The 26,546-nt window shown below is 41.1% G+C and overlaps 1 protein-coding gene across 2 annotated transcripts in view; it reads right to left on the bottom strand.

Annotated features, from left to right (window-relative positions):
- The window catches only part of LOC112048846 (dedicator of cytokinesis protein 3), a 96,651-nt gene that overhangs the window by 24,793 nt on the left and 45,312 nt on the right, over window positions 1–26,546 (bottom strand). For both annotated transcript variants that reach the window (XM_052882342.1, XM_052882343.1), the window contains exons 5-18: window positions 14,943–15,057; window positions 10,587–10,871; window positions 8,233–8,439; window positions 7,715–7,814; window positions 7,179–7,414; window positions 6,857–7,016; window positions 6,295–6,418; window positions 5,714–5,868; window positions 5,187–5,355; window positions 4,495–4,629; window positions 3,700–3,946; window positions 2,264–2,450; window positions 1,277–1,524; window positions 295–456 (exon numbers count right to left, since the gene is read on the bottom strand). In XM_052882342.1, the coding sequence (XP_052738302.1) occupies window positions 295–456; window positions 1,277–1,524; window positions 2,264–2,450; window positions 3,700–3,946; window positions 4,495–4,629; window positions 5,187–5,355; window positions 5,714–5,868; window positions 6,295–6,418; window positions 6,857–7,016; window positions 7,179–7,414; window positions 7,715–7,814; window positions 8,233–8,439; window positions 10,587–10,871; window positions 14,943–15,057 (2,530 nt within the window). The remainder of the gene's footprint in view (window positions 1–294; window positions 457–1,276; window positions 1,525–2,263; window positions 2,451–3,699; window positions 3,947–4,494; window positions 4,630–5,186; window positions 5,356–5,713; window positions 5,869–6,294; window positions 6,419–6,856; window positions 7,017–7,178; window positions 7,415–7,714; window positions 7,815–8,232; window positions 8,440–10,586; window positions 10,872–14,942; window positions 15,058–26,546) is intronic.

The raw sequence follows: 26,546 nt of genomic DNA, 5'->3' as shown, positions 1-26,546 counted from the left end.
AAATCATCACACTTCCTCTTGCCGTTGCCATCACACTAATATTATAAAGGCGAAAGTTTGTATGTTTGTAAGTGTAAAAGTGTGTAAGTATGTTTGTTCCTCCATTGTGCTGCGGCTACTGAAGCGATTTGGCTGAAATTTGGAGTAGAAATAGATTTTACCCTGGATTAATACAAAGGCTACTTTTCATCCTGGAAAAATCCATAGTTCCCGCGGGATTTGTGAAAAACTCTCCACGTGTACGAAGTCACAGGCGTCCGCTAGTAAAAAATAATCAGCAATAGAAATACTTACATCCTGTTCAATCAAATGTCTGAACACCAGAAAAGCTCTCATCAGGAAGTCCTTCAGCGGTTTCCGGTCGTGCGGATGCGGCGCCAGGTGGCTCCACAGTCGCTGGTAGTGCGCCGGCTTCAGTAGCTCCATGACTCCAAGAAGAGCTGCCACCATTGAACCCTGGACAGGGGCGTGCATAAGTTTGTAGACATATAGGGTATGCACTAGTAAGACAATGTAACCAAACTGGCAAAATGTGCATTGGATAACCATTACCAAATAATTTAGGGTATGCAGTGCTTTAATGCATGTACGAAGTGCACGTCACTGACGCTGGATAATATTTATAAATAAAGCGTATTATTTTAAAGTAAAGCTTCTTTACACACGCTTGATTGTTTTACGAAAAATGTAATCGAAGTGACATACAAAGCGCCATCTGTAGTAACACTGCTAAACTACGATAACACAAGTAGCCCGAGTAGTAGCCAGCGCCGAATCCGATTAGTCTTTTAACGGCAAAATTGTGAACTAACTCGGTAGGACCTTGTGAAGTAAAGCAAGTACGACACGAGAGATGGCGCTATGCATTTTTAAGTTTCTCTTTTATGTATTATTTTATTTTTGAAAGGAGTTGTAGGTTAGAAGTTGTAGTTTCATGGCATTTTTGGTGTACCTATCGTTTGACAGCTTTGCTATGCTATTCTGTGTTTAATTTTTATAATTATTTGTCCAGATTCGCAGCCAAGTTCATTGATATCCACTTAATTGCTTGTTTTACTTCGTTTCACTTCAAAAATAAAGTGATTGCTAGCGACCCATTTATATCGAACTAACGAATCTTTGAGAGGAATACAGATTAAGAGTTCCAAGAAAACGATCTAATCAAAAAATAAGTACTTGTTAACGCCCATGCCTACCTATGTCACAAAGATAAGCAATTATGAACCTTATGCACCCAATAATAAAGATGATAGTAATAATATCTATAACATCTTACCAGCACAGGCGAATTCCCGCCAATTAGATGCAGCACAATCTCAACCAGCACATCCAACGTGTTGAGACAGAGCACGTCGACGTCCGGATCCAGTTCATCATCGTCCACCGGCTGGTCAGGGTCCTCCTTCTTCCACAGGAGAGTCACCAGCTCGCCCAGCATGTCCGCGCATTGGGACAGTTCGTCTCTACGAGCGAGGTGCACGCGTAGATGGTGACACGCGGTTGTTAGGACGATATTTCGCGCTTCTGTAATAGAAAAAAAAAAACAATGCTCATTATTTATTTAATACTAGCGGGCGCTAGCGACTTTGTCCACGTGGGATTCAGTTTTTCACAAATCCCGCGGAAACCATGGATTTACCGGGATGAAAAGTAAATCATTCCAAGTTTCAACCAAATATACAACCAAATCGCTGCAAATTGACAAATTTTCATAAAAACTTTCATGCCCAATTTTATCCCCTAGGGGGTAGAATTGATCAAAATCCTTTCATATTTTCAACATGTACCTGCATGGCAAATTACAGCCAGATGCGTCCAGTGGTTTGGACTGTGCGTTGATAGATCACTATGTCAGTCAGTCAGTTAGCCAGTCACCTTTGAGTTATATATATTTAGACTTATAGGATTGGGTTTTCTAACTACTAGTTCACGTTAAACATAAATGGCCATATTTATAAGCATGGCCTAACCTCAATTTTCTTCAAAGTAAAGTGGACCTAATCACTATTGTTTTAAGTTCATTTTACCTAACAAAAATTTGAAGATTAAATATTACTTAGCCTATTCATAGCAAATAAACAAAAAAAATCTTACCTCTTTATAATATCGCTTTAGATAAACATATATTTTTTACAAACCATATATGATCATTAAACATTTGATCATAGAACTATGTTAAAAATATATGTGTTTAATTTTAATGGTTTACATCAAATTTAATATAACAATAAACTTCAATGAAACACACTCAATCAAATCTTACCAGGGTCTTGACCAAGTGGTCCGTTTAGTATGTCCTGTGCGGCTTGCAGTCTCGCCTTGGCCAACGCTGGTGGTGCGTTGGCGGCGGGCGCGTCCAACATGGCCGCCGTTATACGCCCCGCCTCCACGGGCCCCAACGCTGCTGCCACCTCCTTGGCTACGCTGGCCCATGACGTCATTAGTGCCACCTACAATTATTACTTTCAAGTTCATATATATTATTATTAGCCTACTTTTAAAGGCCCACTGCAAAGCCAGGCCTCTTCTGGTGACGAGAAAGAAACAATATCTACCACTAGTAGGGAAATCGAAAATATCGCTCTATCATGCATCGCTATTGTAACGAAAGAACGAGCGAAATTTTCGATTTCGCCGGATGTCTCTCTCGACACGAGATAGCTCGTGGCGCGCATCTTAAGCCTACTAAGAGCAGGAAATGCTTAATATTTTATAGCTCTACAACTTCAAGATATCTTGATCAATCAGTCAAAGCCACAATGGCTAACAACTGAACGGATATAGCGAAACTATAAGGGACAAAGACTGCGTTGACTATAGATTTGGCTACCTACATGTGTCCGTCCAGCACCACAACAATCACCGCGAGCGCACAGCCAGGCGAAACACGGCGCCTAAAGAGCGCAGACATTTGCGTTTGCGCCTAAAGAGCACAGCACACTTGCGTATTGACTCTTGGCCATCTGTCCATTACGCGTAGTGCTGTACCGAGGATAGCAGGCCTATCCTAATCTTAGGGCTGCTGGAAATACTTGAGTGCACGATCAGACGGAACGCTGCGCCTAGTGAGCGCAGACACTTGCATATTGGCTTCTGGCTCTATGCTCATTCCTCATAATGCTGCACCGAGGCCTCTGCGAATATTAGGCCTACTAGAAAAAGAGATACTCACTTGAGCAGGCGCCAAATGTTCCCTATGTGGGTGTTGTGCCAACGCTTCGAGCTTCTCTCCGGAAGCTGTCCTCGTACTGGCCGCAAATGGCGCGCGCGAACAAGTACCGCGAGCGCACGGTCAAACGGAAAACGGCGTCTAAAGAGCGCAGACATTTGTGTCTACGCCTAAAAAACACAGACACTTGCGTATTGGCTCCTAGCCCTGTACCCATTGCGCGTAGTGCTGCACCGAATATAGCATGCCTCTGCTGATCCTAAGGATACTGGAAAAGAGATACTCACTTGAGCAGGCGCCAAATGTTCCCTATGCGGGTGTTGAGCCAACGCTTCTAGCTTCTCTCCGGAAGCTGTCCTCGTACTAGCCGCAGAAAACGGCGCCTAAAGAGCGCAGACATTTGCGTCTACGCCTAAAAAAACACAGACACTTGCGTATTGGCTCCTAGCCCTGTACCCATTCCGCGTAGTGCTGCACCGAATATAGCAAGCCTCTGCTGATCCTAAGGATACTGGAAAAGAGATACTCACTTGAGCAGGCGCCAAATGTTCCCTATGCGGGTGTTGAGCCAACGCTTTGAGAGCGTGCAGCGCCGCGCGGACGTCTCTGCGGAAGCTGTCCTCGTACTGGCCGCCGGTGGCGCGCGCGAACAAGCACCGCGAGCGCACGGCCAGCCGGAACACGGCGCCTAAGGAGCGCAGACATTTGCGTATCGGCTCCTGGCCCTCTGCGCCCGCTGCCCATTCTGCGCAGTGCTGCACCGAGGATAGCAGGCCTCTGCGGAATGAATTATGAACATCTACATCATATCTGAAAACATTATTATCGGCGGATGGTGCAGCTTTTTGTGTTGTTTGGCAAACATACAAAAACAGTACAAACAGGTCAAATTAATCCGTACGAGCTGTAGACTTTAAGAGAGCTTAATAAATCCCAACATGGTATTGAAGTGCCTGCATCATCTATATGCAACCTGCTTGATATTCGGTCCACCTTGCGGGAAGTTGACCAACACTTCGCTTTTCGGTGCGGAGTCGCCATTTCAGCACCTTGGGTCCCCAACGTCCATCGGCTCTTCGAACTTTATGCCCCGCCCATTGCCACTTCAGCTTCGCACCTCTGGGAGCTATGACGGTGACTTGGGCCTTTCCGTTGATCTCTTCATTTCTGATTCCATGACGCTCTATCACGCACTAAGTGACTCTGAGCGTTCTTATGAGGCCCATACTCAACTACCAAGTCTCGGATTTCTAAAGGTTAATCGTGTTTTCAGGACTCTATATGGCCACCTCAACGAGGCAGTTCATTTGGTATTTCATACTTACTTGTATACAAGAGCAGCTGAGAAATGTTCCTCAATGTAAACGTCCAAAACAGGTCGAAAGTGTTGAAACCGAGTCTCGTCCAACAGACTGCAGATGGAGACCAGCACGAGAAACACTGTTCCGGAATGTGGAGTACTGTAATGAAATAAGATAAAATTCACTCATAAGATCAGTTATCTCGGTTTCCTGACTTTTTATATGGTGAATAGCCCAGTGGGGAACTCATGAATTATGTGAGTCCGGCCTCTTTATATAGGCGTCAAAACGCCTGACTTAATTTACCAAGTTTAAATTCTTTAGTAACATACATACATAAAAATATGAGATTTCGGAAATGTCATCTTTATGAGAAAATTAAAGGAGAAACTTTTTCTAGAATAATATGTTCTTATGTCGACTATTATCTATACTCGTATGTATAATATTCATAAAACAATAATTTTTTTGATTGTGATTTTGCTGTAAGTTCCTTAAGATGACAACCTTAGGTTTAAGCGAATGCAGAAACTCCTAAAGTCGTGTCCGAGGGCGTAAGGGCTTGGAATTGTGAAACGACTCTCAATGTGAGACTCGGATGACTGCTCAGCAGGAGGTTTTTGTACGGAGCTTGTGGACTGATTGAAATCAATGTATTGATCGTGAAAATGGTCGAAATTCACTTTCGGATGATGTAATTATAAACTATACATCACCTGTTGCCATCTTCAGTGGAGAAGAGCGCGAACAGCGCGTCGAGCACGTCGCGCAGGAACTTGATCAGCTCCTCGCAGCTCAGACCGTCACCGAGTCGCAGCACGCGGAGCAGCGTCTCTTGCACCTTCTCCGGCCTCGCTCGCCATTGCAATAGTGCCAGTAGGTCCTCTGTAAATATTCATTTTTCATTAAGGCTTTAATTAAGGCCATAGACGGGATATATATTTCGTAAGGAACCCAAAAATTAAGTAGCAATCTTCACCGTAAGGTCGACCCTGACGCAATCAAGCAAACCAAGGGGCCAGGTCAGCTTCGTGCGTATGCCTTAGGACCGTGGTATTTGGAAGTCCTTCCAAAAGCCTATGTCCTGAAGTAGACATCTTTCGGCTGATATGATTGTATTGGTGACCTTGAATGGATCGACTGTCTATGAGTCAAGACCATCTTAATTGGAAATCGCAAATAAGTTTGGTCAAATTGCATGTATTGTGCGATCTAATGTTGAGTAACTTAAAAGTAAACTCACCATTTTGAGTAAGCTTAGTGGAACATAGTAAAGTACTAATAATACAGTTTTCTTTGGTGCTTCTTTGGAATGTGGCGAGTACTCCGTTAGTGGCGGCCGGTCGGGCCGTGTCGCTGGCGCACGACGGCAGACACAGGTAACTGGCTGACAGTAATCTGAAAGAAATAGTTCAATTTTATCGCTGATCCCTATACTAATTGTATAATGTTATCGCCGCGTTGCAACGACTTGCGGTACGGACGGCTTCAGTGTGCTCGTGGCGTTCGAGCCGTCCACTTCTCTCGTTGTGTAATTCTTTATGGGTTACTTGGAAAAGTGGAAAAGGTGGGGAGAATGACTTGAGTGGAAAAGGGGAGTGTTAGATATCTGTCAAAGGCGCCTTTAACCCTACACACATCGTTCACAAGTGCGTGACTTTACTCAAGGTCATTCTCTGCCATTCTAGGGTCTTATTTGATTACAGTTTGATTTGTTAATTAAGATATCCTGTCAAGTGTTATGAACCTTTGTTCGACATTAGTTTTCTTATTTTTGTAATCACTTTTGAGTCTGCTAAAAATAGCGTCTCGAAGGAGGCTTACTTGGATGGATCATCGCATTTGTAGACGTATAGATCGTGCGCCCCGTCCCTTAGCGTTGCGCCGCTCGCCTCCATGAGCCGCGCGAAGGAAAATCCGAAAAGCTTTCTCTCGTTCTTATCTCGTGCTGAAAAAAGTTTTATGGAAGTAATCAGACGTATTCTTGGACATCCCACCGTGATCAAGAAACAGATTTACTAAAAAGTGCATTTTTTTTTAAATAAAACTGATTGAGTCCTACCCTGCATTATTGCAATTTGGCACCTTGACCTAAAAGGCGGTCGACAGAGAAGTGCATCGTGGAGGATTTTTTGTTGCTAGTATCGGAGCTTCCTATTCATGATATAGTCTATCAAGCTCTTCCATTGTCCTGACAATTGCGCAGTGCAACTAGACGCAGATCGCTGCGTCCGCTTATTTACTTAACGACTCCGCAAATTGGGTAACTAATCGGTACCCAATTTGCGGAGTCCTTAGCTAATCCGGATTGGAGCACGATCCCATAACCCACAAACCCATTCCCACAAATATGTGAATTATTAGAGCAATGTCAAATATGACTTACTGGAGCAATGTCGGAACTCGATGCGCACGTGCGCGTGCGTGAACGTCTCCAGCGGCACGGTGAGGCGCAGCTGCTCGCCCCACGCGGGGCTGTTGTTGTGGTACAGCACCAGCGACTCGTACGACGTCGACCCCACGCCGCTGGCGCCCCATACACATTCCTATAAATTAAGAATATTATGTTAGGGCCTAAGAGCATTGCACAGCTCCAAGAGAAGGTGGCTGATGAGATTCCAAGGTTGCCACCCCGTTTTTTGGGTTATAACCCCAGAGTTATAGCAATTACTCACCAGCACCCTGTATATAAAAGCACAGAAACTCACATTAATGACTAGTCCCGTACTATCGTGTACGCTGACAGTCGCGAGGACATTCTTCGCAGTACTCTTTCCACCCCTCTCAAACTCTGCCCTCTCCAAGGTCAGATAGAGGTCGTTCCTCACGTCACCTGGCATTATCACATCGGGGAATCCCCGTTTAGCTGTCACCGTCGCACCAGATGCAACCGCTTCAGATATGCTCCCTGTGTTGGTTAGAAGCCTGAGAGCTACCACTATACCTAAGGAAAAAAGGTTTAATTGATTAATACGTCGAGTAAATCTAGTTTGTTTGTCATTGTACTGAGGGTTTACTGCATCGCATTTCAGACTTTTATCAGAGCATGTCCTAAATGGAGTTAAATTAAAGAAAATATGATAACTTATCAACTTTCATTTGGGGAAGTCACGGGCGTCCGCTAGTTATAAATAGATTTACAGACTGATTCATGATTTTGGTGGAAAATATATATATTTTTAATTATTCTGTCGTGATTTTCGGCACTGGCAATTTTACTTTTGAAATATTCCACGATATTTACCATAATTTGGTTGTCCAGGTAAAATATTGCACTTATTTGTTTGTTTCCGTATTAGCATGTCGTGTAACTGGTGGAAGTCCTTTTCTTCACACTGATACACCTGAAAGTAAATAAATATATATTGTGAAACACTTGTAATGCAGATTTCTATTTTAGAAGAGCTAGTCGGGCATGCCACCTGATGGATTAAATTATAATATTTCTCTATAAATATAATAATTTTTTTTCTGTGTGTTGTTGTATAAGTATGTCTTGAAAAAACATAGTGGGTCTGGAAACACTATCTCGATTCAAGGATCCGATTGTAAAATATTGAGGTTTCAATTTATATTTATAAAAGCAAAAGGTTCTCACTCATCACAAAATCTCGAAACCTTTTTATGTACAAAGTTGAATTTAAATTAAACTTGGGGGTACTTTATAGTAAATAGACGTTCGCTAAGAACGGATTTTGTGAGAGCGCCAAATTAAGAAGTTCTAAGGTCGGAGACTACATTCTTAAGTATTAATTTAATTACCTTAAAAGTATACTCCTTCTCAATAGTCTGTGGCTCGGGTTGTCTTAGGAACTCCGCGAGCGGCAACACGCCGGCGCCTAGAGGCCTCCTCGCGACAGGCCCTCGCCTCTCCCCCGTCCCGCTGCCGCCCGCGCCCGCCCACCGCCCCACTCGGATCACCCACGCGACCAGCCACAGTTCCCGAGAGAGGTCTGTGCTTGATAAATCCTGTAAAGACCATTAAAATTGAAATTATTTTTTAACTAGCAGACGCCCTGCGGTTTCATCCGCTCAGTTTTCGTTCCCGTGCGAACACAAGGATAAAATATATCCTATGACACTGACAAATAACGTGTCTTTCTAATTGTAAAAGAATTATCAAAATTGGTGAAGTAGATCCAGAGATTACCCCCTCTATAATCTTAATATATAAATGCGAAAGGTCATTCATCACGAATTCTCGAAAACTGCTGGACATACAAAGATAAAATTTGGCAGGGACGTATTCTATAGTTAGTAGATATCCGCTAAGAACGGATTTTGCGACAGTACTGGCTTAAAGAGGTCTAAGGGCGGACTAAGTGCGCCCTTAGACGTCTTTAAGCCAGGCCTTAGAGTTGAGCTTTTGACTTAAGCCTTAGACTTAAGCCGGCGTTCGCTGGTATAGAAGTATGAATAGCTCAAGAGTTAAGGGGCCGGACTCATCAACGAGAAATGGTGGGTCGATTCCAGCTTGACTACTGTTGTAACCACACACCACACAATATTTCCCGAGAAATTGAAGGGGCTCGGGAGTATTGGTCATATTTAAAAGATAAATATTATTTCAAAGTTACCACGTATTCTTGCGATACTTAGCACTTTCTAGTTGTAGAAATGCCACACTATCAATAGTACTTGAGACCAGGATTAAAATATTTATTCAGGACCATATTATTGCTCAAACGTGTCGTCTATGTTATTCATGGCAAAGCTGACAAAATTATAGACTATACATAGTAGGGCGTTTTCATTTCAAGTCTTTCCTTCCAGACTTTGGTGCATCCGATAACAAATGAGCCCCCTATAGAAATTGACCGGCAATGTTATCACTTTATTTTAAATATTTTTGGTAACTTTTGGATTTGCGTGGGATCAAGAGTGCGATTCCCAGCAAATACAATTTGACTTAATGGTGTTTTGTCACTAATGCACATTGCTGGTTACAATTTAGTATTGGGTAAACTCGTCAGCCGTTTGAATTAAGTCCAAAAAACCGTTATACAATGTCATACACTTCTTCATAAGCTAATATCAAAATGCAGACGAAAGCTAACATATCATTAACTTAAGAAAATTCCTTAGGCATGATTAATACACATATTAATCTATCTTCATGAAATCTAAAACGTAGTGACCTACAAAAAATAACCGCAAAGTTGCATACCATTGTCAACAATTATTATGTTGCAAGAAAATTCCAATGTTAACCGCAGCAAATTACTCGCACTTTAGCTATATTGACTTGTATTCTGAAAATGAATGGATGGTTTTTTTAATCCATTCCATACATATAGACAGTTTTGTATTCTAATTCAAATACCTTTGAAGACCTAAGAGATTTGAAATCGAAGATAATAAAGCAATCCCTGTCTGATTATTACGCGTACGGAACGCGGCGGTTTAGCAATATATCTTTGGCCGTAGCAAAGTAGCTACCTAAGATTGAATCCTACAATAATAAGTAATAGTAATTTTGATCAGTCAGCAATAAATTAATAGTGAATAGGAAATCGCGTGTTTAAGAATTCTTAAGCTGTAATAGCTTGTTGGTAAACGTGTAGGTATATCCATTATCTACTGAAGGTTTTTGAATATGCCAACTATCTATCGATTTAGAGCTAGCGGCAGAAATGTTAAGGCCCTTAAGGGGCCTGACTCTAGCAATTTTCCGATTGTAATGCAAGAGGTCAACGATGTGATTCCACCCGCTATTTTCGTGCCCACTCCTAACATAGTTTTTTCGCTTATTTGGAGAAAATAAAATATAGTCCATGTTGACGGCTTCCGTGGCGCAGTGGTATGCGCGGTGGATTTACAAGACGGAGGACATGGGCTCGATCCCCGGCTGGCGCAGCTCTGGCTGGCGGGAGGCTTCGGCCGTAGCAAGTTACCACCCTAGCGGCAAAGACGTAACGCCAAGCGTTCCATTACGATGTCGTGTAGAAACCGAAAGGGATGTAAATTTTCATCCTCCTCCAAGTTAGCCCGCTTCTATCTTAGATTGCATCATCACCTACCATCAGGTGAGATTATAGTCATTGTAAAAAATAAAAAAAAATGTTTAAAAAGACACGGTTAACAATCTTTAAACAAAAAATAAAATATTCACTTACCGCAAAAAGCGTACTGTTAGCGTGCAATCTGTCCACGTAGTTCGAAAAGCCGTCTCTCGCTATCCGAACCCTGAACCTTTCGGACAGCGGCTGCGCTCTCCTAGCGTCGTGTAACCATAGCAACAGTTCTGCCTCATCACCACCAGCAGTGTGGCCGAAGTCCCTCATGCTGCACATGAGATAGTGTGACTGGACGAGCGGTGTGGTGATATTGGTACTGTTAGTGAGAGTCCCAGAGTTAAAACTGCTGCCGGAGCCGCATGCTCGTCGCAACGTTCCACGCCACTGAAAAATAAACATTATCCATCATCAGCCTATTATATCCTGTGGTTACCTGCTTTAGCTACAAACAATGAGGTTCAGGCTAACAAAAAAATACGTTATTGGGATTTTTCTTACAAGTAAAATCTTTATAGCAGCCTGGAGTTGGGAAGCTGACGGTGTTGGTACACCCCCGTGCCTCGGAAAGCACGTAAAGCCGTCGGTCCTGCGCCTGATCTTTCAGTGGTCATGTCGGTCTGCCGTCCCATCGGACTATGAGAGTGAGGGAAAAGAGAGTGCACTTGTGCTTACGCACACTTGGGCACTATAATTTCCTGCGTACATAGTCAATCTCACCATGAGATTGGGCGCCGTGGCCGAAAAAAAATAAACATTCGGTTGGGAGCATATTATCTAAAGCCCGTTACAGAGTCAAGCAAAAAATCAAAATCAATCAAAATCAAAAATCATTTATTTCAAGTAGGCTCAGTTTACAAGCACTTTTGACACGTCAGTTGACTATTTGTAAAGATTCTACCACCGGTTCGGAAGGCAGGTCCTGCTGAGAAGATACCGGCAAGAAACTCAACAGTTGCTCTTTTGAAAAAGTCATACAGTATTACAATTTACATTTGATAACAATTAAATTACAATTTCTTATAGTTTTATTTCCTGTGTGAAGGTGGAAGCTGATCCAATGGCCTCCAAGCACCTTTGTCGTTAAGAAACTCATCAATAGTGTAGTAACCTCGACTAAGTAAAAAGCCTTTCTACTAATATTAGGAAAGGGAACTTGGATCCGTTAAGCTGTTTCTTCCAAAGCAGATTGGCTTAGAGTGATATATTTTTGAATATTCACCGATCACTGAAATGAAAAAGATATAAAAGCAAATAAGATTTATTTTCATTGAGGTATCCAAAAACAAGAGCCGTAATAGCACAGTGGATATGACCTCTGCCTCCGATTCAGGAGGGTGTGGGTTCGAATCCGGTCCCCTGAGCATGCACCTCCAAATTTTCAGTTGTGTGCATTTTAAGAAATTAAATTTCACATGTCTCAAACGGTGAAGGAAAAAACATCGTGAGGAAACCTGCAAACCAGAGAATTTTCTTAATTCTCTGCGTGTGTGAAGTCTGCCAAACCGCATTGGGCCAGCGTGGTGGACTATTGGCCTAACCCCTCTCATTCTGAGAGGAGACTCGAGCTCAACAACGAATCCAAACACAAGTTAAACACAGAAGCAGTCGCTGGCAACAGCTGATAGCTCCTCGTGGTATAACGTTAGATATAATTAATCATATATTGTCGTGGATTTGTACTACATTGACATTTGACACAGATTGCGTGTGGCATTAAGAAATTCTACCTCTCGTATCGTGCATTATGGACAGAGAGCCTGCGTCAGCCAGACATACCTCATTTTAGGAAGAAGATTAAAATGTGGTGGCTTTGGAAGGTAACAGGGAATGGCACGTCAATTTTCTTTCTAAAAACGCTAACGCTTCGTAAACCAGAAAAATGTATGGGAATAACAGATCCGATCGATAACTCGATCACGTGACCTGTCGTTAGCAAATGTCATTCCCATTTACTTTTGCGATTATAGAAAGATAATCGACGTGTCACATGGCTACAGGCCCAGGTTTGAAGGATCCGCCATAGTTCAAGTATAAGTATAACGTTTTTTTTGTTATTTTCTCCTCTCCTCTCTTTAATTCCTCCAGTTGTCAGAGTCTTAGCTTCGTAGCAACTTATCGCTAAACCCTTAAATTCTCGAAAAAAAATATATCAGTAATTTACGAAAGATTGCCCCCAAGCTGATTTTTCATATTATGCCGAGAAAATATCAAAAATGTGCTTTATAATTAGCTTAGACGGTTGAGGATATGAAATACACCAGAATCCAAACTCCATAATAGGCTACAGTACTTACCTATAGCACTAGGACTATAGGATAACAAAATTTCAGTCTTCCTAAAATAAGGTAGGTGTTGGATGTAGATGTTGGAAGTAGGTGTTGGGTGTAGGTGTTGGATATAGGTATGTCTGGCCACACAAGCACTCGGTCTATTATATAAAAGGTCCACAAAAGGCATAAAGCTGTACGAACGAGTGAGACACGCCACGTCAGTGTAAAAGGATATTGCCAATCAAATCAGTGCAGATATAAAGGGCAAAGTCGACTCGGGTGAAAGAAACCTTTTTACCTTATTAGGCGCTTTCAATAGCTACGTACTAGGTATTTACACGCATACAGCCGTGGGAAGTACCTATTGGTGTAAAAATTTATACAGACATCGCATTTTTTGTTTAATCTATTTATATTTTACTAGCAGACGTCCCGCGGTTATACCCGCAAAGTTCCCGTTCCTGTGAGTATGCGGAGATGAGAGAGAGAACCTCACAACTTTATGTAGATATATGTAATTAATTTAGTACCTAATAGAATTACTTAAAGTAGAAGTAAAGACAACATCTATACAAATAATATAAATTTAGAAAGCGAATATTTGTGTTAGTTGAAATGCGCTGTAAAAAATAAAATCTCTGGAACAATTTTAGCAATATTTCATTAAAGTTTTCCTTGTACTTTTTATTTTGACCCCAACTACATTGATACGTTCCATTGAACTACAGATTTAATTTGCATTTTCGTATACCTTAAGCTAATATAACATGTTTTCACGGGAAAACGAACTGAAAATGTACATTGGAAGAACAATAAAAATAACATCAAGTGTTTTTTTGAGAAAATCATGAACATACTAGCTAACACACGCGGTTTGAATACAAAATCTTTTTTTTGCAAGTCAGTCATAGGTACGGTAGGTAATGCCTATTCATCGCACGAGCAAGTTAAGCCTTTTTAAAATTTATTACATTGAATTGGGTTCTATTATTCCTTCCGTTGTTTTGGAGTAAGTACGTAGGTACCTACCTAATCTACACATCTGCCGGATATCGTATTTACCCATCGAGGGTTGGAAGACAATTGACATAAAGGCGTACACACTTACAAAGGCTTTGTATACCAGTTGGCACTTACCTAAATGGATATTGGTCGAAATAGTGACCTTCAAAGTGGCTTTTTGGATGCGTGCTGCCATCTACAGCTTTAGAACAATGAAACAGTGTATGTCATTTTAAACTACTTACCAACCAGTAGATGGCGCTCGAAGAGAACTTTGAAACAATCCCATTTTGTACTCTCCGAGAATCTGTTGTACCTTTTATGAAGTTCATTAAAGTGTTCTATGACATACAGGATCGAATTGACAACCTGCTTTTTTTGAAGAAGGTTAAAAAATATTTACCGCCGCAGCTCGCTCGGCGCTCACCGAGTGGACCCGGTACAGCTCGAGCAGACTTGTGTCCTCTGGGTACACTACTGACCCGATTTTGAAGAAACATGCACTGTTCCCAAGTTTGAGTATACCCAATCCAAATGCAAAATGAAGTAAAGTTCTTTACGCACGCTTAGGGAGTAATTGGTGCATGCGTTAAGAAAAGTGTAATAGGCTTTTTAGATGCGTACTGCCATCTACAGACACAGTGGAGCAGTGTATGTTATTTTTAACCACTTACCAGTAGATGGCGTTTTTGGAGAACTTTGAAACTTTTGTACACTCCAAGAAGATGTTGTATAACGGTCGAATTGGTAACCTGCTTTTTTGAAGTAGGTTAAAAAAATATTTACCGCCGCAGCCCGCTCCGCGCTCTCCGCGTGGACCCGGTACAGCTCGACCAGACTCGTGTCCTTCGGGTACACTACTGAGCCGATTTTGAAGAAACATGCACTGATCCCAAGTTTGAGTAGGTATACCCAATCCAAATGCAAAATGAAGTTAAGTAAATTCTTTACACACGCTTAGGGAGTAATTGGTGCATGCGTTAAAAAAAGTGTAACAGGCTTTTTAAATGGGTACCGCCATCTACAGGCACAGTGGAACAGTGTATGTTATTTTAAACTACTTACCAATAGATGGCGTTTTTGGAGAACTTTGAAACAATCCCTTTTTGTACACTTCAAGAAGCTGTTGTATAAGGGTCGAATTGGTAACCTGCTTTTTTGATGTAGGTTAAAAAATGGTTACCGCCGCAGCTCGCTCGGCGCTCTCCGCGTGGACCCGGTACAGCTCGACCAGACTTGTGTCCTCCGGGTCAACGGCAGCGGCGCCGCGCCGCGGCACCAGTTCTAGGCCGAGCTTTCTGAAACGAGGAAAATAAACGATTGTTGCGTCGCCTGAGAGTGACTCAAACGTTTTTGAGAATCTCTTACAGACTACTTGCATCATTTAAGTATATCTATCTTCTATCTATACTAATATTATAAAGAGGTAAAGTTTGTAAGTTTGTAAGTTAGTAAGTTTGTAACAATTTTTTGAAATGGGGTAATCTTCGGAACTACTGGTCCGATTTTAAAAATTCTTTCACCAATAGAATGCTACGTTATCGGGGAGTGCTATAGGCTATATTTTATATTTCTATCATATATAACTACTGATTTATCGCGGGTTTTCTCTTACAGGTCGGACCGAAAAACTTACTTATTCGCATGCGCTGCCTCAACCATTGCGTATAACTGAAATAAATGTATGGAGGCTTTTTGAACCTTTAAAAGTTCTACAAAAAAGTCCGCGACACCGTATATCTATCTTTTATATTTTAGCAGATATAGTACCTTTAGTACTTTAATAAATTATTTAAATTTTAAATTAAGGTTTACGTCATTATTTACACAACTAAACTTAAATCCTTATCAATAAATAAATTATTTAATAATCACAAGGATATTATAGAGATAAGATTTGCCCTTTACAGTATGTTAATTAGTTATATAGTTTCGGAGATATTACAAAATTTGTGAAAGTCGCAGAAATGCCGCTATATGACGCCCCGCGGTTTCAATTACGTGGTTCCCGTTCCCGTGTGAATATGAGGACCAAACATAGCCTATGACACTCGCAAATAATGTAGCTTTCTATTGGTAAAAGAATTTTCCAAATCGGTCCAGTAGATCCAGATATTACCCCCGACAACCACACAAACTTTACCTCTTTATAGTATTAGCATAGAAGTCGCTTGGGAAATTATAGTCTTTTGGTCATTGCACCACGCACAAAAGGCTGGACCAATTTTGCTGAGGGTAGGGATAGGATAGGGGTAGGTAAGGGCCTTCCCCTTATATAATAGAGGTAGTGTAGGGTAGGCACAAGATAGAGGTAGGGGAAGGATATGGAACGTATAGGGTAGGGGAGGAGTAGGATAGGGGTAGGGTAGGGTAAGGTAGGGAAGGGGTAGGGTACGGGTAGGGTAGGGTTAGGGTAGGGGTAAGGTAGGGGTAGGGAAGGGTTAGGGTTAGCGGTGGGGTAGGAGTAAGGTAGGGGTAGGGTAGGGGTAGGGTAAAGGGTAGGGTAGGGGTAGGGTAGGGGTAGGGTAGGGGTAGGGTAGGGGTAGGGTAGGGGTAGGGTAGGGGTAGGGTAGGGGTAGGGTAGGGGTAGGGTAGGGGTAGGGTAGGGGTAGGGTAGGGGTAGGGTAGGGGTAGGGTAGGGGTAGGGTAGGGGTAGGGTAGGGGTAGGGTAGGGGTAGGGTAGGGGTAGGGTAGGGGTAGGGTAGGGGTAGGGTAGGGGTAAGGTGGGGGAGGGTAAGGTTAGCGTTAGCGGTAGGGTAGGAGTAAGGTAGGGGAAGGGTAGGGTAGGGTTGGGTAGGTTTAGGAGCAGGGTAAGGTAGGGGTAGAGAAGTTTACATCAATATTTACGCAGACGAAGTCGCGGGCGTCCGCTAGTATGTATATAAAGGCGAAAGACACTCATCACGAAATATCAAAAACCATTTGACGTACAACAATGAAATTTGGCAGGGGGCAGTTTACATTTAGTAGACGATTCTTTTCTTTTTAAATGTACCTAGATAAAAGTATAAACATGTTCCTAGTTGCCATTCACTTTGATATACGGGGATAAAATATACCTGTGTTAATCGCTGATAATGTAGCTATATAGTTGGTGAAAAAATATTTAAAATTGGTCCGGTAGTTTTAGAGCCTGAGTCCGTAACAAACGAACGAAAAATCAAATTTTAGCTCTTCATAATATTCATTTATATATACGTAAGTCGACTAGGTAGGTATATCATTGTACTTTTGCATTGTTTATGTATAATACGTACACCAAGGTGGAATTTAAAAGTTACTATTTTAAATACTCCTGCTTTGGAGCTTTGGAGAGATATATTAGGTAATAATCACGAATTACACTAATAACGAGTCTCCGCTCAGAATGAGAAGGGTTGAGCATAGGCTAATAGTCCACCACGCTAGCCCAATGCAGATTGGCAGACTTCACATGTAGAGAATTAAGGAAAATCTCAGGTATGCAGGTTTCCTCAAGATGTTTTTCTTTCACCGTTTGATACACGTGATATTTAATAGGTATCTTAAAATGCACATTATTACTCTAAAGTTGGAGGTGCATAGCCTGGACCGGATTCGAACCTACGCCCTTCAAATTGAAGACCTCAGCCTTCAATTTGAAGGGCGTAGGTTCGTACGTAAATATCCACCTGGCTATCACGTACCTACACACCTCTCTGTCTGAGAGGAGACTCGTGCTCAGTAGTGAGCCGAATATGGGTTGATGGTGATGACACTAATAACTAATAGCTACGAGCCTTCAAAACGTGGGTGTGTAACATCATAAACTATCGCTATTACCTACTGAAGATTCCGTGCTATAAAACCCAATAACACTTATGCTTACATAGGATTAATAAGTTGTTTTTCACAAGATGACAATGCAAATATAAAGGATGACGAATTCAATGCCAGAAATTAAATTCGTAGCCAAACCATGTCAAAGAACACGTCTAACAGGTGTGTAAGTCACATAAGTAAATACCCATTTCCAATATGCAGAAAAGGAAAACCGCACAAGAAACACAAACTTGAAGCTTAATTTATAGGTGCACATACCTATTAATATTATAAAGATTTGCCATACCTTTTAAATAAGACCAATATTCCCATTCCCCTCCAACTAACCGGGAAACACTAACAGGAATGGGTACGTCAATAGTCCAGCGGGCGGGCGGGCAGTTTGGCAGGTTGTTATGGATAATCTCTGGATCTACTAAACCAATTTTGAAAATTCCTTTACCAATAGAAAGACACATTTTTACCGAGCAACTAAGGTTAGGCCCTCGGTCTTGGGGTCATACAAGACCGTTAGCCCGGTCCAAGGAAGGACAGAGACATCTTCTCTGTGTTTCACTTGGACAAATCTCCTTTGGCGCGTCCACGTCGCGGGGGTGGGCATCACGGGAGTCAGTAGGCCGGCTCACGTGATGGCAAAGTTCGGAGGGGGTCCCAGTACTGCGGGGAATATCGCGGTCCCCTGCCTAGGGTTACAGGTGAAGACCTCAAATCCAGGCAGCGTCTGTACTCGGAGCGAGCGGCTGTCTGGTCAGCGTCTGTTCCACATTGGGCGGCTGTTTTTTCTTTGAAAGATGGGAAGGAGGAGATCTATAGAGATCTTGATTTATAACATGGAAGCACAACAAAAAAAACATATACCCCAGGCGGGTACCGGCGCTGAGCATTCTCGCGCCGGAGAATCCCGTCCCCTGGAAGCTCCGGCTGATGAAAGGGGCTGCCCCTCGTATTCTGGGGGGGGCAACGTTTTGCCAAAATGTATCAAGCCATTTAAAGGAGAGGAAGCTGAAAAAGTTGAAGACCCTTTCGCTAGAAGAGGTACAGTACAGAGAACACCACCAGGACTCGCTATAACACAAGAACATGAAACAAATATTGAAAGCGATGCTTCTGAAAATACTGATAACGGTGAAGATGACGAAGATAGTAAACTTATCAAACACAGAAGAGTAGAAGAAGAAAAACGGCCAAAGAAAAGGAAAAAAGTATCGAGCCCTACTATGGTACAACCAAACGACATAGAACCCTCAGAAGAACTAAAGAAAATTAAGGCTAAGGTGGAGGAACTGGCAAAATTTACTAGAGGGAATAAGAGAGTTCACCAAGAGATCAAACAATTTGCATTGGACTTAACAAGCCTAGTCAGACAGACAGTCACAAAATATAAATATGATATGGCAAAGTTCTATGAACTACAACAGGATTTTAATATGTACAAGAGTACACAAGAACTACGCGTCTCAGAATTAGAAACTCAAATTAAAAGTATTAAAGAAGACTACGAAAATAAATTTGAAGAATTAAGAAATGAAAGAGATTACATATACGCTAAAAATAAAATCCCTGACAATAGATTCAATCTCAATGACCAGGAACTAAAGAACTATGACGAGCTGCTGCCGAAACTTCACCTAGAATGGACAAACGATAGTTTTAAAAATGTTATAATAGACCACGGTGATATATTTAGAGATGTCCGCAGCAATGTGGTATACTTTTGTGAAGACAATACAAAAGTGCAGTCAAGAGTCGGAAAAAGGGTGATCAATAGATATCCAGAAGTGCTAGAAGGAGACAAGATAATCTGTGAAGGGGGGAGTTACAATATAATAGAGCAATCAGTAACAATTCTGACTACAGAAAAAAGCAAAACTAAGACAAATAGGGTAATTGTTTTTTTCTATGATCCATATAAGCAAGACGGAAGAAGTCAACAGGATATTTATAACTTATGTGAAGAAATCAAAGAAATTGCAAAAAATTTCGGTATGTCGGAAATATCGATTGTCGCACCTCAGGGCATAGAAATTAATACTATGCGCAAGATCCTCCAAGCAATATTTAAAACTACAGAGATCTCAGTATTCCTGAGAACGAAAAAAAGAATGCAAGGAGAAAGAAGTAAAAATACGGCGAGAAAACCAGAAGATATTATACTTATTAAAGGAGATACAGAGTCATATGCACATGTACTAAAAAAGCTAAAACTTGGTCTTAAAGGAAGCGAGGTTTTAGAACAGATCAAAGGAGTGAGAAAGACGAATAGAGGCGACGTATTAGTAAGAGTAAAAGAAAATGCTGATGAAGTGTCCAAAACTATTAAAGACTTGGTACAAAATAAGAACGTGAAGATGCTTGTCAAAAATCAAAAAAGTACACTACACATTAGGGATATTGATAGTACAGCAGACATAGAAGAAGTTAAGACAGCAATATGCGACGCAAATATAGATCAATCAATAGATCAACTGGAAGTGAGATCCCTAAGACCAATGAAAAATGGTAATCAAATAGCGACGATAGTTCTTAACGAAAAAGATGCAGATAAAATCTTGGAAAATGTCAAAATTAGAATAGGACTAAGTATCTGTAGAGTTCAAAAAAGAATTGACGTTACAAAATGTTATCGGTGCTGGGCATATGACCATGTAGCACCAAAATGCACAGGCGTGGATAGAAGCCAAAAATGCCACCACTGTGCTCAAGATGGACATAAGGCCATAGACTGCACAAATGAAGCTTTCTGTCCACATTGCAACATTAATGGTCATCCAGCAGGTAGTGGTAGGTGTAGATTCTTTAAGCTAGCCCTAAGTAAAGCCAGAAAGAACAAGAAAGGAGACGTCATGGAGTTCTCTAAGAAACCAAATTCATAGTCCTCCAAGTAAACGCGAACAGAAGTATCACTGCCCACGATATGGCCATGATAGTAGCGTATGAAACTAAGTGCGATTTCATAGCCTTTACCGAACCAAATTTAGCAAAATGTAAAACCAACAATAAACATCAATATATCAGTGAGGATTTAAGTGCTATGATCATTAATTATAGCAAAAAATATGATATATTAAATTACCGCACTGTGGGTTGCTTTATTTGTGTGGAGACCAAAAATACTACCATATACAGTGTGTATATTAGCCCAAATAAATGTACCCATGAGGATTTTTTAACCCACTTGGAAAACATCCAATATGACATTAGGATGCTGGCATGTCCTACAAACGAATTTATAATAACTGGGGACTTTAATGCCAAACACGTCTGTTGGGGAGGTAAAGACACAACAAAACGAGGCATTGACCTGCTGGAGTGGACGCAGTCCCTAGAGCTCAACATTCTCAATGACGGAAAAGTGCCAACCTGCGTACGCCCAAACGGAGTCTCATACATCGACCTCACTATTGTAAGTGATAACTTGCCCACACAGAATATTACATGGTCAGTCCTCGAGGATGATGTTCCTATGAGTGATCATAGAATCATCATAACTAAGATTGAGGAAAAAATAAAAGACAAACCAAAATATACGTTTGGAAAGACTGATATGGATATTTTTTTTGAAATCTTTGAAAAAACAATACTTGGGAAGGAAATAAATCATGAGGAATGTGACCATGCTCTAGGAATAGCTTTCAAGGAAAGTACCCCAAAAATCAGATGTAACGTCGATTATAAGTTACCTTACTGGTGGACTGAAAGTATTCAGGCGAAAATAAAGGATGTCAGAATAAAAAGAAGGAAGTTTCAGAAATGTAAGAATACTCAAAGAAGAGAAGATCTGAAGCATGACTATAAAATCCATAAAAATGAACTGAAATGGGCAATAATTTCTGCAAAAAAACTGAAGTGGGGCAATATGTGTGACAATTTAGAAGATGACGTATTTGGTGGAGCCTACAAAATAGTAAAAAGCCAACTCCAACTACCAAATCCAAAAAGAACTTTACCTCTCAAAGAAAAGATTAATGTGTTCAAAGAGCTTTTTACAACAACACAAGAAGAGAGAATAAATATAGAAGAAGTAAATGAAGACAGAGACGATCTAAAAGGATTGAAGTTTTGCGAGGGGGACATCAAGAGAGCGGCAAATAAAATAAAACTGGGAAAAGCGCCAGGCTCTGACTCTCTGCCCCCAGAAGTCGTAAAAAGAGTCATATTAAAATATTCTACCTACTTTCTCACACTATTCAACGGACTCCTGGAAAGTGGGAAGTTTCCGGAACGCTGGAAACTAGCTAAACTTATTCTGATCGACAAACCAAAGAAGAAGCCCTCGGATCCTACTAAATATCGACCAATTTGCTTGATCAATATTCTGGCTAAGGTTTACGAGACTCTCCTAAATAGCAGACTAATAAGAGATATAGACGAAAAAGGTGGTCTCAATGATAACCAGTTTGGCTTCCGAAAAGGTAGAACAACCATTGGCGCTATTAAGCAAGTTGTATCATATGCAAGAGCTGCCAAAGTAGAAAACCAATGGAACGGCTTGATCTTAATAGACGTGAGAAATGCATTTAATACGGCATCTTGGGTAAAAATAATAGCTAAACTAAAAATAAAAAAGGTTAACAAGTACTTAGTAAATAGCATTATAGACTATCTAGAGCAGAGAGCTATTCAAATTAACAAGGAAACCAAACTTGCTATCGGAGGTGGTGTCCCTCAAGGTTCCGTTCTCGGCCCAACCCTGTGGAACATTCTATACGACGATGTTATGTCAATAGATGTTCCAGAGGGGGTTAAATTAGTCTGCTATGCAGATGATCTAGCAGTGTCAGTGACTGCTAAAGATAGTATAGATCTGGTAAGAAAAGGTAACGAGACCCTGTATAGTGTGATGCTATGGATGACGCATAATCGGCTAGAAATTGCTCCGGAAAAAACTGTGGCCATTATCTTTAATAGAAGACTACGTGCGGATATCCATTTCACGTGCGGTAGTACACCGGTGGTACCCACTCCCACTGTAACGTATCTGGGTGTTACTCTGGACTCACGGCTGAACTTCAGCAAGCACTTAAATTTGGCCTGTGAAAAGGCCCATAAAACTACCCGAGCATTGTCTTCATTACTGCCTAACACTCGAGGACCAAGTTCACAAAAAAGGAGAACATTAGCTTTGGCAATGCAATCTGTGGTAATGTATGCGGCGCCTATATGGGTGACGGCCATGGATAAAGACATGTACAGGAAAATGGTACTGAGCTCTCAGAGAACCATGGCATTAAGATCATGCTGCGCTTACAGAACCATTTCTACTGATGCTGCTCTTGTATTGGCAAATCTTATTCCGATCCATCTTCTGGCTCGGGAAAGGTCAAAAACATACAAGATAGAAATGCCAGAGGAAAGAAGTATGGCCAGAGAAAAGACGTTAGAGGCGTGGCAAAAGGAGTGGGATCAATCTGCGAACGGTCGTTGGACTCACAGGTTGATCAAGAATATTAAGAGCTGGGTAAACAGAAAACATGGGAGCATTACATTCGGAATGACTCAGTGCTTTACAGGTCATGGGGTCTTTAAGCAGTATACAACACGCATCAAAAAAACGGAGAGCTCCAATTGCATGTACTGCATTGACCCCAATGATGATGCAGAACATACAATTTTTTCCTGCCCTCGGTTCCGAGCTGAAAGAGAGGAAGTATCGAAGGACCTAGGACAAGAGATGACAGCAGATAATATAATAAATATAATGCTGGAATGCAGTGAGAAATGGAATATAGTTAGGAATTATCTGGACACTATAATGAAGATCAAGGAGAAGGATGAAAGAGAGAATGGGAAGTAAGACTCGCGACGTTGGTGGTAGGCTTTATGGCAGGAACACCAAACGTCTAGAAGGTAGGAGGGGTTTTTAGCCGGTAAGAGTCCGGCACTACCCAACATGGGTGTCCATGAGGATTTTCCCCCCTACGAAAAAAAAAAAAAAAAAAAAAAAAAAAAAACTAAGGTTATATTTTATCTGCATGAAAACGGTAACTATTTGTGTAAAACTGCGGGGCACATGTCAGTTTAACTATAAATTAATTGAGTGCGGCTTGGCCGTAAAAAACAACCTCATAAACGCAATAGTTGGCTACTTACCTATGGTAGGAGCATAGGCTGACGAAGTTTCTGTCTTCCTAAAATGAGATTTTGACGACCTCCGTGGCGCAGTGGTATGCGTGGTGAATTTACAAGACGGAGGTCTTGGGTTCGATCCCCGGATGGGCCGATTGAGGTTTTCTTAGTTGATCCAGGTCTAGCTGGTGTGAGGCTTTGGCCGTGGGTAGTCACCACCCTACCGGCAAAGACGTTCCGCCAAGCGATTTAGCGATCCGGTACGATGATGAAAAAAAAAGATATGTCAGTTTAGTTTTTAGTTTTTAATCCACTCAATCAGCGCTATTCTCTCTCTTTCTCATTCTATAGTATCGTATTAGATAGAGATAGATAGCGATGAGTTCGAAGTTATAAAATAATATTTTTTTTGTATTCTTTACAAATTAGCCCTTGACTACAATCTCGCCTGATGGTAAGTGATGATGCAATCTAAGACGGAAGCGGACGGAAGCTAAATTGTAAGGATGGAAATCCACACCCTTCCACACACACCACTTAATACAGAATAGCCAGACATACATTCATAAAGTGGTCTAAAATATTCAAAGTTCAAAACGTATAATACATTTAATTCCAAGTAATAAAACGAAACCTTGCAAACGGGTACCAACACGATGTGAATATTTTATTATGAATCACAGGGATTCCAAGTATTAAGCATTGCACCTAAAAAACCAAGACGTTGAACTAAGGCACGTATACTTTTTTAAATAAAAAACTGGACTTTTCCTCACGATCACGTTTTACGTTGGTAAATGCTAAAGATCCGTATAAGCACTCTGAGGAATTTACAACATTATTTAACAAAAAAATCGAAACCGTCCGCAAGTACTGTTCAGGCAGACTGTTTCGATTTTTTTGATGAGAAGTATAGTTGGTCCCTGATTTGTTGGGATAAGGATCTTCTAACTAAGTAGCAACCCATATTCGGCTCACTGCTGAGCTCGAGTCTCCTCTCAGAATGAGAGGGGTTAGGCCAATAGTCCACCACGCTGGCCTAATGCGGATTGGCAGACTTCACACACGCAGAGAATTAAGAAATTCTCTGGTGTGCAGGTTTCCTCACGATGTTTTCCTTCACCGCTTGAGACATGTGATATTTAAAGTTGGAGGTGCATGCCATGTCTCTGACCTCTGCCTCCGATTCCGGAGGGTGTGGGTTCGAATCCGGTCCGGGGCATGCACCTCCAACTTTTCAGTTGTGTGCATTTTAAGAAAAATTTATATCACGTGTCTCAATCGGTGACGGAAAACATCGTAAGGAAACCTGCATACCAGAGAATTCCTTAATTCTCTGCGTGTGTGAAGTCTGCCAATCCGCATTGGGCCAGCGTGGTGGACTAATGGCCTAACCCCTCTCATTCTGAGAGGAGACTCGAGCTCAGCAGTGAGCCGTATATGGGTTGATAACGACGAAAGACGAACTAAGTAGCAGATAGGAAGGGTATGGGTTACATAAAAGTTTCAGGTTCTATTAAGATGCTTATTAACAGCATCGAGTTACATTTAAGAGAAGCACAAACGACTTAGCAAATTTTTAAATTTCAGTAAGTACAGATGTCTTGATGTTCTGTTTGAATCCCAAGGGCGGGCGCTATGAAAATAATGGGTATTTTCTCCATCCAAGAATTTCTTAGTAGACACGTGTCTGATGTTAGATAGTTTGAAAGTGATATTCCCCTTGGTTCAGTCCCGCCAAAGCACATGTTGGGTTTAAGTCCCCCTTTCCTGGAGTAGTGAGACTTGTGACTTATAGCATTTAAATATAGACTGATGATAATATATTTGAAGAAACCTGTTGAAGCATAATGCATGTGCGGAGGTGCAAATGTTGAGATTATGCATATCTACACGAATATTATAAATAGGTAAGATTTAATTTTTTGGTTGTTTGTTACGAGTTAACTCAAAAACACCTCGACCGATTTTATAAAGTTTTTTGGCCATTATAAGCTACATCTTCACCGAGTAACACAGGCTACATATTAATCCTGTATTCTCACGAGAACGAGAACTACGCGGCCGAAACGCGTGGCGTCCGTTAGTTTCGGATATAATGAGAAAAAGTGCAAAGTTAAAAACTGGATTGGTTCCATTCCCAATGACTCATTCTATAAAAATGCGCGCCTACATATTGATTTATTGTAGCCAAAAGAAATAAGTATAATGTAATTTTGTTGTCGATATTCACTCTGAGACTCCCGGCGCTACGCACTTTGCGTATCTAAGGTATGGGCAATATAAGAAGGCCGTTAAGACAGCGCAGAAAAACGACGTTTCAAAACATTACAAATATAAAATCTACGGCAATCGTTAATAGTAATAAAACATCTACTTTTATGGTAGGAGTCCGCAAATCCGCATCGTAAGTATCGGACGCATCGCATCAAACTGATTTAATATTACGATATATTCGTGCAATACGTACGATGCGGATCAGTGGACGCACATAGATGACTTACAACAAAGAATCCGAAATCCGTTTGATTCGATGCGTCCGATACGTACAATGAAGATATGTAGACGCCAACCATTAGTCACCCTTTTAGTCTCACATTTGAAATAAGGTTTTAATAGATTTAAGAGTAATATTGAGATATCTCTGATAATTATGAATTTGTATAACGAATGTAAATGATTTTTGAATATTTAAGAGAGATTCCTTCGTTATGAGATCATAAAGACGAACCTCACAAATGAGTAAAAAAATTAATGCAATATAAATTTTACTGGAAATTTTTATATTATTGCAATTACACTGGAATAACCCAAAAACACCGTATTTTCAGACATTCACAGGTTTCCAACGTCAAAACGGTCTTGATATAGTGCCGCGATGTTAATGATATGTTAGATATAACCATTTGAGGAGTCAAAT

Source organism: Bicyclus anynana, chromosome 7, assembly GCF_947172395.1.
Source record: "Bicyclus anynana chromosome 7, ilBicAnyn1.1, whole genome shotgun sequence".
NCBI lineage: Eukaryota > Metazoa > Arthropoda > Insecta > Lepidoptera > Nymphalidae > Bicyclus > Bicyclus anynana.
The sequence above is the reverse complement of the archived record's forward strand: the minus strand, read 5'-3'. Positions and strand labels throughout refer to the sequence as shown.